At 39.8% G+C, this 18,610-nt stretch overlaps 1 protein-coding gene across 1 annotated transcript in view; it reads left to right on the forward strand.

Annotated features, from left to right (window-relative positions):
• The window catches only part of MCF2L2 (MCF.2 cell line derived transforming sequence-like 2), a 302,889-nt gene that overhangs the window by 38,454 nt on the left and 245,825 nt on the right, over nt 1–18,610 (forward strand). Inside the window, exons 2-3 of the mRNA XM_006869837.1 lie at nt 877–960; nt 15,650–15,764. Coding sequence (XP_006869899.1) covers nt 877–960; nt 15,650–15,764 — 199 coding nt within the window. The remainder of the gene's footprint in view (nt 1–876; nt 961–15,649; nt 15,765–18,610) is intronic.

The raw sequence follows: 18,610 nt of genomic DNA on the forward strand, positions 1-18,610 counted from the left end.
GAATCACAGCAACTTACAAGCCACCACAGTACGACAAACTGACAGATGAGTGGTGGCTTTTTGGTTTTAAGTGGAAACTGTCACTTTAAATTTCAAGATGATCTGTGATCATCATAGTAGAACCCTCCAGAGGTGGCGGTGGGGTGTCTATTCGCTCAGGCATCCCGTCTAGTCACCAGAATGGAGGTGCACAGACAGCCAGAGACCAATGAACAGATACAAAAAAAGAATGTCCACACCTGTATCTCCTCAGTTCTGTCAGGCATTTGTGGCTGTTCTGATCCTTCCCCTGCTTGGTCTCTCCCAAGATGGAGGCTCCAGGAATAGCTGAGAGTCTTCAAGAAAACAATGGATTTCTTGATTCTGTTACAAATCCCCTAGCTGTAAGCCTTCCAAGTTTCTAAATATTCCTTTATATGTGGTTCAGAGTTCTAGCACCATCCCCTGAGCCTTCTTGGTCCGGTATTCTGTGTTGTTACTGCTGGAGCTCCTTACTGCATATCTATCCTATCCGCCATCTTGTTGTCTCTCATACCTTATAGCCGTTGGGTTTACAGTGTCCTTCCACACTCAGTGGAATACCTGCCCAGGTAATGAAACCGTTCCATCACAGGAGATTTACACCAGTGAAACTTAAATTTCAGGGCCCCTCATTTGTATTGGCTCTTTCCCAAATCCTGGGAGAGACTCTGGAATTGTGTTCCCATTCTCATATATATAAACTTTGAGCTACATAGAACCTGAATCTATTTCTGCACCTTGGGAATTGAATCTCAAGAGAATAATGTGCTCATAACCAGATACGACTTAAGTCCCAGGTTTCCATTGTAGTGGAAATTACCAAGATTTAACCTAATTTGTATTTTCATTGTGCAGATGAAATTATGCAGCAGGAAATCAGGCCTATGGTGGCAGTGGATATAATAGAACAACTTCACAGACAATTTGCCATTCTTTCAGGTAAGGTACACATTTATTTACATTTCCAGATTTTGTTGGGAAATCTTTATGTGGGGACCTGGTCCTGGCCTCTTGAGCCTCGATGAACATTGTAATCATGTCTCAGTCATCCCTTAAGCCTCACCCAGGACTAGCGTGAACTGGGGACTACACCTAGATGGAGGCAGGTGGGATCTCGTGGATACCGTTCTGTTTGCTTTTGGGTGCAATGTGATCTTTTCCAAGGGAGTGTATTTCTTTGAGAGTATAAAGAACAGAGTTAAAAAGACTTTGAGGGAGGAAAAAGAAACAATGACATCAGCTGCCACCATGATCACAATATTCTTTTAAGACCCAACCTTTAGTAGAGGGTATTGGTTTTCAGGATTCATGAGCATTGATGAGGTTATTTGTTTCCCAAGAAGTTTGTATTTTAATCTTAGCTCTCCTAAGCACCTCATGAATAGCTTATCTCTGGAAAGTTTTAATATATTAGGTTCCATCAAACATTAGATTGGGGATGAAGCAATGCTGATGCAGTTGACCCTCCATATCTGTGGATTTTCCATCTGATGATTTAAACAATCACAGACTGAAAATATTCTGGAAAAAAAGCAGTTAAGGGATCAAATCAATACCTTAACGGCTAAGTGAGGCATCAAGTGCTATATACATAGCATTTACATTGTACTGGGAGTCCTGGTGTGGTGCTGTGGGCTAATGCACCAGACTGCAAAGCCGTTTGAACTGCACAGTTCATGGTTCAAGCTCACTAGCTGTTCCTCGGAAACCCCATACAGGGTCGCTATGGGTTGGAACCAACTTGACGGCACTTAACAACAACAGGTGTTATAAGTAATCTAGAGATGGTTTGGAGTCCTGCTGTGGCATTATAGGGTAAGCATTGGTCTTGCAAATGAAGGTTGGAGGTTCAAACCCACCATCCATTCCTCAGAAGCCCTATACGAGGTCCCTAGGAGTTGGAACCAATTTAAGGGCACTTTAAAACAATGGCAAGCCATTTTATATAAGCAACTTGACCATCCATGTGTTTTAGTATTTGTGGGGGTCCTAGAACCTATCCCTCATGAATATGGAGAGATGACTATATTAAAAAAAAAGTTTGAAACTTTTCAAAGCATAGGTACAACACTGGAAAGCTGTCATCACTAAGATGTTGTTGTTAAGTGCCGTTGAGTCGGTTCTGACTCATAACAACCCTGTATAGTGTTTCCAAGGAGCAGCTGGTGAGTTTGAACCTCTGACCTTGTGGTTCAAAACAACCTGCGGTGCAGTTCATTATCCTACAGCATCACACCAGGACTCTTTAACCGCTAGGTTACTATCTCTTATTCACTTAGTCATGAGTGACATGACATTAATTTAAATGATATTGGAGATATGTACCAAACCCTTTATTATGGTTAGACAAATTGGTATAGTGAGGCTAGATGTCCTGAGCATCAAGGTAACAAATCACTCTCCTCAATGTTTATATCTGCTCTGAAAAAAAACCCCCAAAACACTTTAGTTGCATCATAGAAAGAATATGTTGTAGGTATAAATTTTGCACTATAACACAGGATGTTAAAATAGTCACAGTTCTTTTCTCTAATTCATATTTAATCTCCAGATTTATCATTTCACTGAGTCAGGAAAAATGTAACCTCAGGGCACCATCCTGGCAACAGACATCCTACACAATCCAGAAGCAGATAGAGAAAAAGAACATGGGAGAAGAATGCTCTTTGCAGCTTCTTAAAAACTAGACTCACAAGCAATAGATAGGTCTATAGGAGGGACAACAACCCTAGTGAGGTATGCACATCATAGGATAGTGTCAACTGTTTGAAATCAGAAGGGCAGTATTTACTTAAGGACGAAGTTCAGAAGGGTTTGGAAAGAAGGAGGAATGGAAACAGGAAACCTAGGGGAGGAAGTGGAATATGTAATGTTACATGGAGGGGATTGCAATCATTGAGATTAAATGAAGCATATCTTATGTTGAATGTAAAACTGATGATCTGCTCTATAAACTTTCACTCAATTCACAATAAAAAGTATTAATAATAATAAATAAATAAAAAGCCTAGGCTCAGGGATGTTGTTGTTATGTGCCATGGAGTCGGTCGGTTCCAACTCATAACGACCTTGTACAGGGTTTCCAAGGCTGCAAATCTTTACGAGAGCAGAAACCCTCATCTTTCTCCTGCAGAACAGCTGGTAGTTTCGAACTGCTGACCGTGAGATTAGCAGCCCGATTCATAATCACTACGCTACCAGAGCTCCTTTGGGATGGCACACCTCATATTCCATTGACTTGAACTTAGACTTAGTCACATGTTGTTGTTGTTGTTAGGTGCCGTCAAGTTGGTTCTAACCCATAGCAACCCTGTATAGGGTTTCTGAGGAGCAGCTAGTGAGCTTGAATCACTGACCTTGCAGTTCAAACTGACTTTGCAGTCAGTCATATGCAAAAAACTTAATAGCAAGGAAGGCTAGGAAATGTAGTTGAGTTCTGTGCCCTGGGCCAAGAGAAAATTTCCTGGTGAACTTGAAAGAGTTGCATATACTTAACATAAATAAAATCCCAACTGTAATGTAAAGGAGAAATAATAGGAATGCAATTTATAGTTAAATTGTATGTATGCTAACAGTATTTTAATATTAAGTATTTCAGTATGTATTTCTAGTTACCCTATAAGAAATAGTGATGTAGTCAAGTGAATTTACAAACGCTTCCTGATACAGAGGTATAGTAAGATGATCAGACACCTGAAATGGTCTTCCTACAATGATTTTCCGAACTAGTAGACAAATGTTGGATAAATTCTGAACAAAGTAAAATATTTTCTTCCTTTGATCTATAAAGTGGTTGCATTTCTAGAAAATTCAGTAATTATTCAAACTATTTATTTATTTTAACCAATTTTGTGATTATATGGAAAACAGAGTTAAAATACAGGCTGAATCATACATGGATTTTTTACTCAACACTGAGTTTCTGTAAGATGTTTGGATATCACATGTGCCTTTGTTGTGTAGGATTGTTTGGTGCTTTTGCACATCAATAGCACCCCAGGGTACCTCTCAGGAGATGGTACTTTGCCATTGAGAACTCCTGGTACAGAGGCATTTTGTAGATGTGGAGGAAGGGAGAGAGAACTGGAAGGACAGAAGTGCAAACCATCAATTCAAGGGAGGTAGACACAGCGAAGAAACTAATCTTCAGGGAGGTAAAACACCCAGGGCCACAGGCTTGCTGTGTGCCAATTGGGATCCAGATTTGAACAACTTCAAAACAAATACTCTTTCCGTGACTTCTCTACCTTATCTAAAGATTGTTGTTGTTCAGTGCTGTGGAGTCGGTTCCAACCCATAGCAACCCTATATAGGTTTTCCAAGGAACGACTGATGAGCTTGAACCACTGACCTTGTGGTTCAAATCGACTTTGCAGTCCAGCACATTCACCCACAGCGCCACACCAGAAGTCCTCCAAAGCAACAATCCATGGTCTAAAGAGAGAAATTTAGATTAACTAGGGGCTTTGAGCAGAAATAATCAATCAGTATATCATTAATATCACATGCAGGTAAAATTTTACTGAACACAATTAAATCATGGCTTTAACAGTATATTGACAGGAACTGCCAGAAACTCAAGCTAGATTCAGAAGAGGACGTGGAACTAGGGATATCATTACAGATGTCAAATGAATCTTGGCCGAAAACAGAAAATAGCAGAAAGATGTTTACTTGTGCTTTATTGACTATGCTAAGGCTTTTGACTGTGTGGGTCATGACAAGCTATGGTTAATGTTGGGAAGAATGGGTATTCCAGAACACTTGATGGTGCTCATGAGGAATTTGAACATAGATCAAGAGGCATTGTTCAAATAGAACAAGGGGATACTTAATAGTTTAAAATCAGGAAAGATGCACACCAGGACTGTATTCTTTCACCATACTTATTCAATTTGTATGCTGAGCAAATAATCCGAGAAGCTGAATTATATGAAGAAGAATGTAGCTTCAGAATTGGAGGAAGATTCATTAACAACCTGTGATATGCAGATGATACAGCCTTGTTGCTAAAAGCAAAGATGACTTAAAATACTGATGAAGATCAAAGCCTTCAGTATAGGTTATACCCCAGTGTAAAATAAAATAAAATAAAATAAAATGAAAAATCCTCACAATTGGACCAATAAATAATATCATAATAAATGGAGAAAAGATTGAAATTGTCAAGGACTTCCTTTTGCTTGGATCCACAAGCAACACTCAGTGGCTGCTAAGAAATGAAACGACAAATCTGCTGCACAAGACCTCTTTAAAGTGACAAAGAGCAAAGATATTAGTTTGAGGACCCAAATCATGGTGTTTTCATGTCGCATATGCACGTGAAAGTTGGACAATGAATAAAGAAGACCATAAAAGAATTTATGCATATGAGTTATGGAGAAGAATATTGAAAATACCACATATTGTTTGCTGCCAGAACAAACAAACCTGTCTTGGAAGAAATACATCTAGAATGCTCCTTAGAAGACAGGATAGTGAGACTCTGTCTCTCATACTTCAGACATATGATCAGGTGGGACCAGTCTCTGGAGAAGGACATTATACTTGGGAAAGTGGAGAGTCTGGAGAGTCAGTGAAAAAGTGGAAAACCCCCAGTGAGATAAATTGGCATAGTGGCAGGAGCAGTGGGCTCACTTGTAACAATTGTAAGGATGGTCCAGGACCAGGCAGTGTTTTGTTCTGTTGTGTCCTATATAAGGTTGTTATGAGTTGAAATAGACTCAATGACACTTAACAGCAACACAAAGGCCTTTGACTTTTTCTGAAGTCTTTTAATGGTGTATTTACACCTTAAATACACAGGTGTTATCGAGTTGGTTCTGATTCATAGTGACCCTATGCACAATAGAATGAAACACTGCCTGGTCTGCACCAACCTCACAATCATTGTTACACTTGAATTCATTGCTGCTGCCATTGTGCCAATCAATCTCATTGGAAGTCTTCCTCTTTTTTCACACACCCTCCACTTTGCCAAGCATAATGCCCTTCTCCTGGGACTGGTCCCTCCTGATAATATGTCCCATCCTACCTTAAAGTCTGTAGTCATAAATGTGCATAATTACATAGTTTAGTGAACTATATACATCTAGGCACTCTGGTAGCGTAGTGGTGTGGTTACAAATTGGACTGTGAACCTTAAGGTCAGCGGTTCGAAACTACCAGTCGCTCCACGGGAGAAAGATGAGGCTTTCTATTCCCGTAAAGATTTACACCCTCGGAAACCCTGTACAGGGTTGCTATGGGTCAGAACTGACTCAATGGCACTTAACAACAACAACAACAATATCCTAGTAATTATACTGAGGGGAGTGTGGTAGCTCCACACAATACGCACTGGACTTTGTGCTACAAGGTCCACAGTTCGAGTTCATCAGCTGCTCTGCAGGAGGAAGATGAGGCTCTCTGCTTCCAAAGTGGTTAATCTTGCAGTCCAGGAGCAGAGGACCCTGGGACCATCAAGAGAGAAGAGCAGAGTGCAGGGCCCTATCCAGAGAAGTAGCAATGCCAGAGATGGAGGCAGAGATGATGATGTAGAGAGATGGAATGACTGGGGACTCTAGACTCAAGGAGAGAGGGGTTGTGTGCTGGCAGCCGGGAGGCTGGCGTGCCGGGTGTACTCTTTGGTTGTTTAAATGGTTATATATTCCTGAGTGCGTCAGTGTACATCCAAAAACAAACAAACAAACAACAAAAAGCCAGGGATTGGAAGCAAATGTTGTTGAATGATGATGCGTGCAGGGGATTGTAATCATTACAGTGAAACAAAATATGATAGAATGAATGTAAAGCTGATGCTCTCCCTTGTAAACTATCACTCAATTCACAATAAAAACTTAAAACAAAAAGATTTAAAAGCCTTGGAAACTCGATACAGGGTCATTATGTGTCAGACCCAACTTGAAGGCACTTAGCAACCACAACATTTCCTAGTAACCACCACCCAGATCTAGATATAGAACATTTCCAGTATCCCAGAAGACTACCTTTAATATTTCAAGGCACTGAATCTAAAGTTTAAATGAGTTGCCTACAAATGTTAAGAGTTGCTGGTTTACCTTCTTGGGTTGCACTTATGCTTCAGAAATCTGGGCTGGGCCCTGGAGTATAGTGGTCAGACCAGTAATTGTTATCTACTGAGCACTAACTATATGCTAAGTACTTTGTATATATTATCTACAATCCTCAAACCATCATTCCAAAGTAACTGATAGTATAGCCTTATCCCTCTCCTGTTGTTGGTCTTCACCAGTGCTCACAGATCTTCTCTCTATGATGAAAGCCTTGGTGCCAGCTACCACATAAGCTCTTTGGAAAGTTATCTTGTGCCCCAAGCACTTACTGGTTAAGTTTTCTACAGTAAAACTCATTCTTTCCTGAGAGACATTTTTGGTCTAGCTATTATGATAATAAAGTTTTCTCCACTCTCTTAAAGAAGACTATTTACATATAATGAAAAGGTAAAAAATCTTATTAGAGGAAGTGAAGTTTATTTTATTTAAGTCAAAATTTAATTTGATTCCAAATAATTTGGTGTTTATCTCCCTTGACGAGATCGTCTTTGGAATAATCTCTTTATTACCTCTTGCATTACCACATTTTCTCATAAGGTGGCACTGCACACCCTGTTGTGGGTTGTCATGACAGTGTGTTGGCCCAGCTTTGTGTTTTCCTTGGTGCTTCTCTCCCTCACAACAAATATTCCACAACAGTTAACCTCAGGGCTGCTCTGGTGCTCAGTATCATTGTTAACCAAGATACCGGAAAAGAAAACACCAATTCCATGTGAATAGTGTTATTTCATAGTCAGTGATAAAAGGTAAAATCATTAAATGGTATGTTCTTCTTATTGCTGATGTTAAGTGCCACTGAGTCAGTTCCAACTCATAGCAACCTGGTATAGGATTTCTAAGAAGTAACTGGTGGGTTTGGATTGCTAACCTTGTCCAGTGTTAATCTTACAGCGCCACACCATTAAATGGTATGTTGCTGTTGTTAAGTGCCATTGAGTTGATTGTGGCTCAACGATCCTGTATAGGGTTTCCGATGGTGAGTTTGACTCCTGACCTTGCACTTCAAACAGACCTTGAGGTCCAGTGCTTATCCTACAGCGCCACACCAGGACTTCATTGAATGGTATAATCACATTCAAGTAAGTATTTAAGGATGTTTTGGTTCCTTGACCTGTTAGCTAGTCTCTCAGCAAATGTTGGTCATATACAAATTGTACATTATAATACATCTTAATCTATCCTTACAGAAAAAAGGAATTTGCTTAATTCACATTTCTCTGAAAGGATAGTTGTGAAACTGCCAAAAGGAAGAATATAAGTTGAAAGCTGAGAGTATCCTGACCTAAATTGTTTTCAGTCACCATAGCAAAGGTGACACAATCTCCTTAGAGGTTGACAAACATCTAGTTTGTAGGTATCTCCTGAGATTTCAATTAAGTAAGTGTAGGGTGTTTATAAAGGAGTATTTCTTAGGGAAAGTTGGCTGTCCATGTAGAACAGTCTCACATGATTTCATACCATAGCTGTTGATGCCTGAGATCCTGACTCCTGTTAACAATGCTTACAAGACACTCAGGTAGAAAAACCACACAATGCCAAACTTACTGTTTACGTGATACACATCCTAATGGTTGCTCATTAGCACATTCTCTCCCTGGAAACATATGTTTGTGGTAAGGCAGATTGTAATCAGAAGATTTTCAGTTGAATGATCTTAATGATGCTATCATCAGATAGCCTGGTCACATGGGTCAGATTCTCATGGTGGTGAGTCAGGACCCTTTCTCCTTAGGATTATATTGGCAGTATACTGCCTGACTTTTCTTCTCTGATTCTCACATTTTTGTGCTTTCCTCATTCCTCAAACTCCATACCACACCCACACCTACATATTTTTTATTAAAAAGAAAAGAAAAGAAAAAAAAAACCTAAAACACCAGAAACTCAAAACCAAATTCATTGCCTTCAAGTTGATTCTAACTCAGCATCCCTGTAATAGAGTAGAACTGCCCCATAGAATTTTTCAAGGCTGATAATCCTGGTGTGGCGCTGTGGGTTAAAGTGTCAGACTGCAAAGCTGTTTGAACTGCAGGGTCAGTGGTTCAAGCTCACCAGCTGCTCCTTGGAAACCCTATACAAGGATTGCTATGGGTTGGAATCAACTCGATGGCACTTAACAACAACAATCTCTATGGAGAAGTCCTGGTGTGGCACTGTGGGTTAATGCGTCACACTGCAAAGTCAGTTTGAACTGCAAGGTTGGTGGTTTAAACTTACCAGCTGCTTCTTGGAACCCTATACAGGATCGCTATGGGTCAGAATTGACTCAATAGTACTTAACAACAACAACAAAAATCTTTATGGAAGCAGATTACCACATCTTTTTCCCATGGAGTGGCTACTGGGTTTGAATCACCAACCTTTCATACTGTTTTACCATTGTACTACTGGGGCTTCTTCCATCTTTTTTCATATAGTCAAATACATACAGTTTCTTGAACTGATTTGGCTTGGGAGACTATTCCACTTAAAGATCGTTTCCTTCCAAGACCATGACACTGGGAGTTGCACACACAACTTCAGCTCACATTCTGTTGGCTCAGGCAGTTTCTCAGACTTTCTCAATTCTTGGTGTCTTTGTTATTTAAGTTATTAGGCTAAATGTTGGGCTGCTAACTCACTAGCTGCTCTATGCAAAAAAGATGAGGCAGTCTGCCCCTATAAAGATTTACAGACTTGGAAACCTTATTGGGCAATTCTGCTCTGTCCTAAAGGGTCACTGTGTGTCAGAATAGACTCGATAGTAGTGGGTTTTTGGTTTCCCTACCTTTGGCCAAAAGAAATAACTAATAGTTAAAACTACTTAATGATATATGTGTTCTAACAAGTGAGTCCACCACTTATCTGTCACTTTGTCATACTGTGGTGACTTGTATGTTTCTATGATGTTGGTGGCTATGCCACCAATATTATAAACACCAGAAGGATCACCCACAGTAGACACATTTTAGCAGAACTTTCAGACTAAGATTAGGAAGAAAGAGAGGCAAAACACTTCTGAAAGGTTAACCACTGAAAACCTTATGAATAGCTGTGGAACATTGTCTGAAATAATGCTAGAAGATGAGCCCCTCAGGTTGGAAAGCACTCAAAATGTGACTGGGGAAGAGCTACCTACTAAAAGCAGAGTTGACTTGAATGCTGTGGGTGGAGCAAAGCTTTTGGGACCTTCATTTGCTGATGGGGCACCACCAAAATGAGAAGCAACAGCTGTAAACATTCATTAATAATTGGAATGTAGGATGTATGAGATGTGAATCTAGGAAAATTGGAAGATGTTAAAAATGAAAATGAACACATAAGAATTAAATATCCTAGGCATTAGTGAGCTGACATGGACTGCTATTGACCATTTTGAATCAGAAAATCACTATACTATACTGGGAATGACACATTGAAGAGGAATGGCATCATGTTCATCATCAAAAAGAACATTTTAGGATCTATCTTGAAGTGTAATAGTGTAATGTCATCTGTGATAGGATAATATCCATACTCCTACAAAGAAGACCAGTTAATACAACTATTATTCAAATTTACACACCACCACTAGAGCCGATGCTGATGAACTTGAAGAATTCTACCAACTTCTTCAGTCTGAAATTAATGAAATTTGCAATCAAGATGCGTTGGTAATTACTGGTGATTGAAATATGAAAGTTGGAAACAAAGAGGAAAGATCAGTAGTTGGAAAATATGATCTTGATGATAGAAGTTATGCTGAAGACCACATGATAGAATATTGTAAGAACTTTTTTCATTGTAAATATATTTTTTCAACAATATAAATGGCAGCTGTGCATGTGGACCTCACCAAACAGAATATACAGGAATCAAAGTGACTACATATATAGGAAGAGACAATGGAGAAGCTCAAAACAAAGCCAGGGGTCAACTGTAAAATAGACCATCAATTGCTTATATACAAGTTCAGGCTGAAATAGAAGAAAATTAAAACAATTCACTAAGAGCCAAAATATGACCTTGAACACCTCCTATCTGAATTTCAAGATCTCAAGAACAGATTTGATGCACTAGACATGAATGACCAAAGACCAGAAGAATTGTGGGATTACATCAAGAATATCATGTTACTAAAAACAAAAGGTCACTAAAAAGACAGGAAAGAAAGAGAAGGCCAAAATAGATGTCAGAAGAAACTCTGAAACTTGCTCTTGAATGTAGAGAAGCTAAAGTTACCAGATGAAGTAAAATGAAAGTCTCAAAAGGCAGCTTGAGAAAACAAAGTAAATGTGCAAAGGCCCAGAGTCAGAAAACCAAAATCACACATACTCAGCTTTTCTCAAGGTGGAAGAACTGAAGAAACAATTACAGCCTTAAGTTGTGACATTGAAGGATTGGCGCTGCAGGTTAATGCACTGGACTGCAAGATTGGTTTGAACTGCAAGGTTGGTGGTTCAAGCTCACCAGCCACTCCTCGGAAACTCTATACAGGGTTGCTATGAGTTGGAACTGACTCGATGGTACTTAACAACAACAACAATGGGCAGAATATCGAATGACTTAGGAAGCGTCAAAAGAAGATGTAAGGAATACAGTTAGTGTTCCAAAAACAACTGGTTAATGTTCAATCATGTCAAGAGGTGCATATGATCAAGAACTGATGGTATTGAATGAAAAATATCCAAGGTGCACTGAAGGTATTGGCTAAAACCAAGGCTCCAGGAATAGACAGAATACAAATTGAAATGTTTCAACAAACTGATGCTGCACTGGAGGTGCTCACTCGTCTATGCCAAGAAATTTGGAAGATAACTACATGACCAATCGATTGGAAGATATTTGTATTTGTGTCCATTCCAAAGAAAGGTGACTCAACAGAATGTGGAAATCATTGAAAAATATCATTAATATTACATGCAAGTAAAAATTTGTTGAAGTTAATTTAAAAACAGTTGTAGCAGTACATCGACAGGGAACTGCCAGAAATTCAAGCTGGATTCACAAGAAGATGTGGAACGAGGGATACCATTGCTGATGTCAGATGGACCTTGGCTAAAAGCAGAGAATTCTAGAAAGATGGTTACTTGTGCTTTGTTGACTATGCAAAGACATTGAACTGTGTGGATCATAACAAAAATAGAGAAAACATTGTGAAGAATGGGAATTCCAGAACAGTTAATTGTGCTTACTAGGAACCTGGTCACAAACCACAAGGCAGTTGTTCCAACAGAACAAGGAAATACTATGTGGTTTAAAGTTGAGAAAGGTGTGCCTCAGGGCTGTATCCTTTTAATATACAAATTCAATCTGCTGAGCAAATAATCAGAGCAAAAATGAAGAAGATTGCGGCATCAGGATTGGAAGAAGACTCAATCACTTGTGATATGTAGATGATACCAACTTGCTTGCTGGATGTAAAGAGGACATGAAGTACTGATTGATGAAGACCCATGACTTCAGGCTTCAGTATGGATTACACCTCAATGTAAAGCAAGCAAAAATCCTCATAACTGGACCAATATATAACTTCATGATAAGTGGAGAAAAGATTGAAGTTTCTGAAGATTTCCTTTTTACTTGGCTCTACAATTAACACTCATGGAAACATCAGTCAAGAAATCAAAGGATGTATTGCACAGGGCAAATATGCTGCAAGATAACTTTTAAGTATTCAAGAGCAAAGATATTAATTTGAGGACTAACGTGTGACTTAACCAAACCATTCACCTCATGTGCATGTGAAAACTGGACCAGGAATAACGAAGACTGGAGAAGAATCGATGCATTTGAATTATGACTTTGGAAAAGAATATTGAAAGTGCCATGAACTTCCAGAAGAATGAACAAATCTGTTTTGAAAGGAGTATTGCAGAATTGTGCGTTAGAAGTGAGGATGGTGAAACTTTGTCTCTTTTGCTTTGGACCTGTTGTCAGGAAGGACCAGTCCTTGGAGAAGGACCTCATGCTTGGTAAAGTAGAGGGTCAGTGAAAAAGAGATAGGCCCCCCCCCCCCCCAGGGAGATGAATTGACACAGTGGCATCAACAGTGGGTTCAGACAAAGCAATCGTGAGGATGGTGCTGAACTGGGCAGTGTTTCCTTCTGTTGTATATAAGGTTGCTATGAGTCATAACTGACTTGAAAGCACCTAATGAATGAGTAGCCATTTGAAAAACAAAAAACAAACATAAATTGAAGACTAATATTTCAATTTAATTCTTAAATAACCACACTTATCTCAAAATTTGCAATCAGGCTAAATATCACCACCTTTATTTCCTGTTCCATGTTGATTTTTTATCTTATTTAAGTTTTTATTGTGAATTGAGTGATAGTTTACATGGGAGAACATCAGTTTTACACTAATCGTTTCATTGCAGTGATTACAATCTCCTCTGTGCATCATCATTCCACAGTATCTACTTCTATTCCCTCTGTGCGTGGTTTTTTTGTTTTTGTTTTTTTGGTGGTGGTGGTGGGATGTACATAAAAACACTCAGGAATATATAATAATTTAAACAACCCAAGAGCATATTCTGCAAGTCTGCCTCCTGGCCACCAGCACACAACCTTTCTCTTTCCATGAGTCTAGAGTCCTCAGCTGTTCTGTCTCTCCATGACATCATCTCTGCCTCCATCTCTGGTGTTGCAGTTTCTTTGGATAGGGTCCCACATTCCGCTTGTGCTCTTCTCCCTTGACGGTCCTAGGGTCCTCTGTTTCTGGACTGTAAGATTAACTACTCCCCTCTTTTTTGTTACAAAACTTCTACCTTTACAATTGCCATGTTGATTTTTATACCATATTTACTTTATACCCTCTCAAACAAAAAGAAAGAATGAAAACAAACTCACTGCTATCAGTGCAATTCAGACTCATAGTGTCCCTGTGTAAGGTTCCCAAGGTTATAAATCTTTGCAGAAGCAGAATCATCTTTCTCCCAAGGAGTGGCTGGTGGTTTGAATTGCCGACCTGGCACTCAGCAGTCCACTGCTTATCCTTCAAAAATCCTAGTTTTAAAAGATATGGTGCCATCAAAAAGAGCACAGGAGATTTACTGTTGTACTTGTAAGCTACTCAGGCTAGTAGCATGTGTGGTGTGGTGTTGACAGATGGCAAGAATCACTATGTTTTCCTCACAATTGTAAGCATCCCAAGTTGCCCCTTTGGGTTCATTGTGGGTATCGATTACATAGTTTGGGAACTCTTGAGCTAGGATTTAATCATGTGGCTACAGGTAGCTGCAGAGGGAGACTGGGAAACATCTTTAATGTTTATGGGTTGGCTACACTCTGTTGTCCTAGTGTGATGCTGTGGGATAATGCGCTGAACTGCAAACTTGGTTTGAACCGCAAAACTGGCAGTTCAAGCTAACCAGCTGCTCCTCAGAAACCGTATACAGGGTTGCTATGGGCTGGAACAGACTTGACAACACTTAACAACAACAACAATACTCTGTTGAGTTAAATACAGAGTTTTATATTTTTATTCACATAGGGATACTTTATACCCTTATTAATACATTTTTGAAGGATAGCTGATTATTGCTTCCTTGCAATAATGACTATAATAATGTTCACCATTTATCAAGCACTTACTATGTCATAGGCACTCAGTAGGTGTTTTTCATGTTTTCTCACCTTAATCCTCACAATACTTTTTGAGGTAGGTATAAGTGTTATTGGAATCCTGGTGGAGTGTTATAGGATAGCACTGGACTGCTAACCTAAAGGTCAGTGGTTCAAACCCACCACCTACTTTTCAGAAATCCTGTACAGGGTTGCTGTGAGTCAGAACTGATTCAACAGTACTTAACAACAACTAGTAGTATTATGCTATCTATTTCTGTGTCTATCTATCTGTCTGTCTCTATCTCTGTATCAACACTCCTACTTGGAGGGGTTAAGTGTCTTGTCCCAAACCCCACATCAATTAACAGGGAAAACAGGATTTGAAATAGCTGGTGTGATTTTAGAGCGCACTCTCAACCACCATGCTGTTTTCTGATTTACTGCTATTGACAAGGAGTCCTGATATGGCATGATGGGTTAATATGCTGGACTGCAAGGTCCGTTTGAATAGCAAGGGCAGCGGTTCAAGGTCACCAGTCACTCCTCGGAAACCCTATACAGGGTCACTATGGGTCGGAACTGACTCGATAGCACTTAACAGGTTACAAACACAAAGAGCAATACTATGTATTGATGTTGGCAATATTTCCTTTTGGCCCAGGATTGGGCAGTATTTTATTCTGCTATGCATAAGGTCGCTGTGAATCAGTACCGACTCGATGGCATGTAACAACAACAACTACAACAAAATAATTTGTAGTCAGTATAACTTTTTTTATAGTAAAGGGATTCAAAGGATTTGAAAACTAAGTTCTCACACTGCCACTAAGGAGTCATGAAGGAGAACAGAAACTTGTTCAGGGTAGTTCAGTGTCAATATCAGCCACAAACCAGCCTGAGATAAAAAAGGGGAAGGTCAATGTTACATTCTATAATTTGATGTTAGTGCAAGTCCCTTACTTACACGGACATGATGTAAGAATGTCTGCTAACATCTTGACCACCCATTTTATGTTACAGGAGGCCATGGGAGAGATGGTGCCCCCATCATCACTTTCCCAGAGTTTGCGGGGTTCAAACACATACCAAATGAGGACTTCCTGAATGTCATGACCTACCTGACTAGCATTCCCAGGTGAGCTGAAACCAGTGCCCAATTGCCTTTAGCCCAAGTTTTCACTGGATTTCTTCCACATTTCTCATGTGGTAGAGCTGGAGAGTTAGATGAATCTTCCATGAGCGCATTTCACACAGGTATGTAGCGTGGGCAGTTTCTCTTATTCATAAGTCATGAACAAGGAATATGGTGCTTATCCTACAGTTTTAATAATAGTTCGTGATCCTGGTAACTCTGTAGGATAAGCACTGAAAAGTCAGTAGTTCAAGCCTACCAGTTACTCTGAGGGAGAAAGACGAGATTTTCTGCTCCTGAAAGATTTATAACCTTGGAAATGGTGTACAGAATTGCTATGAGTCAGAATTGACTCAAGGGAAATGGGTTTTTTTTGGTTTTGGTTTTTGGAAAGAAAAGATATTTGTTGTAGGGTGGGAAGGGACATATACAGAGAGAGGAGTCCCCACCATTCTTGCCTATCCCTCCCTACTTGGTGCAATTGCAGTTCAGATAAGCAAATTCTCCTTCCATGAGGAGCAACAAGGAAGACGGTGAGCGGGAAGATAGTACTGTTTAGTACTGCTCCCTCCTGTGATGGTTTACTCAATCCTGGGTGTATAGTTGCATGGTACTTTAATGGTGATTCTCATCTTGCATTTACATCCTTTTCTGAACACACTGGGGATGCCACATTGAGTGCCATCTGAAGCAGGTAGAGGAAATGGCAAGGGTTACATCTCCTACTTACTGATGTAGACAGTAGATAATGCAAGGGACTACTGTTTTGCCCTGTTTTCTTTTTTATGTTTCTTGTAAGCTAGGGAGCATTTTTCTTTCCTAGAATGCAATTTGTCTCTTGAAAAAAGAGTAGCCCTCTGACCAGCTTTTCCCCTTTCCTCTTCCTGGCTTTTGATTACACCAACTTGCTGCCCCACCTCGTGTTCCTTTCAACATAAAGCAGAGACAAAGAGCAAGGCTTGAATGAGGAATTTAATCTGCAAAGAATGAAACCACCCTTGCTCATTTTATGACTCCTATTTATCACAGTTGGCATCTTCCAGAAAGCTTCAGTGGTTTCCAGGTACCAGAGCCCTCCTGAGGTTGCCAAATGTTTTATAGGCAGTTAGTTAGCAGAGGTCTCATGACATAGGACAAAAAGCAATGGCTATAATAGAGGAAAATGACAGGATATTCAGGGCGGGGAAGGGATATCTCTGTGCTTGAAATTAATAAGAATTTCCCATTGTGACTGGGGTTATGTGAGTACACAAACGACTCATTCCTCATCGTGTCTTTGCTGAACACCTGCAGTGTATAGGTGTTATTGTTGTTAGTTACCAGTGGCAAACTTATGTACATCAGACAAAAAGCATTGCCTGGTTCTGTGCCATCTTCACATTAAGTCCACTGTTGCAGCCACCATATGACTCTATCTCATGATGGGTTCCCCTTGTTTTTGCTGACCCTCCATATCACATTATGGTGTTGTTGACAGTATTGAAAGTGCCATGGACTTTCAGGAGAACAAACAAATCTGTCTTGGAGAAAGTACAGCCAAAATGCTCCTTCAAAGGGAAGATGGGAAGACTTTATCTCACATACTTTGGACATGTTATCAGGAGGGACCAGTCCCTAGAAAAAGGCATCATGTGCAGTAGAGGGTCAGGGTAAAGGAGCAAGACCCTCCAATGAAATGATTGACACAGTGACTGTAACAAGGGGCTCAAACATAACAATTGTGAGGATGTCGCAGGATGTTTTATTCTGTAGTGCACAGGGTTGGTGTGAATCAGAACTGACTCAACGGCACCTAACAACAACAATAAACACTTCACCAAGCATGATGTCCTTTCTAGTGAGTTTGATGTTAAAAAGGATTGAGAAGATCTTAAGACAATGTGCTCAGCATTAGGAAATGCATGATGTGACTGTTGCCAATGATTTTTTTTGTGTGTGAAATGTGTATACAAAAGGCTATAGGAGCTCAGAAGAGAGAACTATCACTTTAAACAGGAATAGCTGGGAAGTTTCTGGAGTGAAGGGTCTTGAAAGATGAGTAAGATTTCCATAGGTAAACATGGAGAGGGATAATGTGGAGAGAGAAAACAATGATGTGTCAGAGCTTTGTTGTTGTTGTTATGAGCCATGGACTCGGTTCCAACTCGTAGCCACCCTGTACAGGGTTTCCAAGACTGTAAATCTTTACGGGAGCAGAAAGCCTCATCTTTCTCCCGCGGAACAGCTAGGAGTTTCAAACTGCTGACCGTAAGATTAGCAGCCCAATTGGTAACCACTACGCTGCCAGAGCTCCTTGGACAGAGCCTAATCCCAATCTTGAATCTCACATACCACTACTCACTAGCTGGGTGATTGGGGGCAGTGTCTTGGCTTTCATTTCTGCCTCACTTGGGTTTGATGTTTTAAACAGGGCCAATTTGGGGAATTACAGTCATCCAGTTTCAAATTCCTCTACATCCTGAGCATGGTCATTTAGTACTCTTATTTCTCTACTTAACTTCCTTGTTTTATTTTCAGTTCTGGGTTCAGTGTTAGAAAGAGGTTGAAGAAAGTATTTTTATCAGATGATACAAGAGTCTTACTTCATTTAAAAAAACAAAAACAAGCGTTGCCATTGATACAATTCCAAATCAAGATGACCCCATGTGCTTCATAGTAGAGCCGCTCCCTAGGGTTTTCTTGGCTGTAATCTTTTTTTTTTTTTTTTTTTTAAGGTTTTTATTGTGGATTGAGTGAAAGTTTTCAGGGCACATCGTCGGTTTCACATTCAATCATTCTTATACCTTGTTTCATTACATTGATTATAATCCCCTCTACATACCATCAGTTAACAGAGTTTCTCTCTATCC

The sequence above is a fragment of the Chrysochloris asiatica genome, unplaced genomic scaffold (genome assembly GCF_000296735.1).
Source record: "Chrysochloris asiatica unplaced genomic scaffold, ChrAsi1.0 scaffold00135, whole genome shotgun sequence".
NCBI lineage: Eukaryota > Metazoa > Chordata > Mammalia > Afrosoricida > Chrysochloridae > Chrysochloris > Chrysochloris asiatica.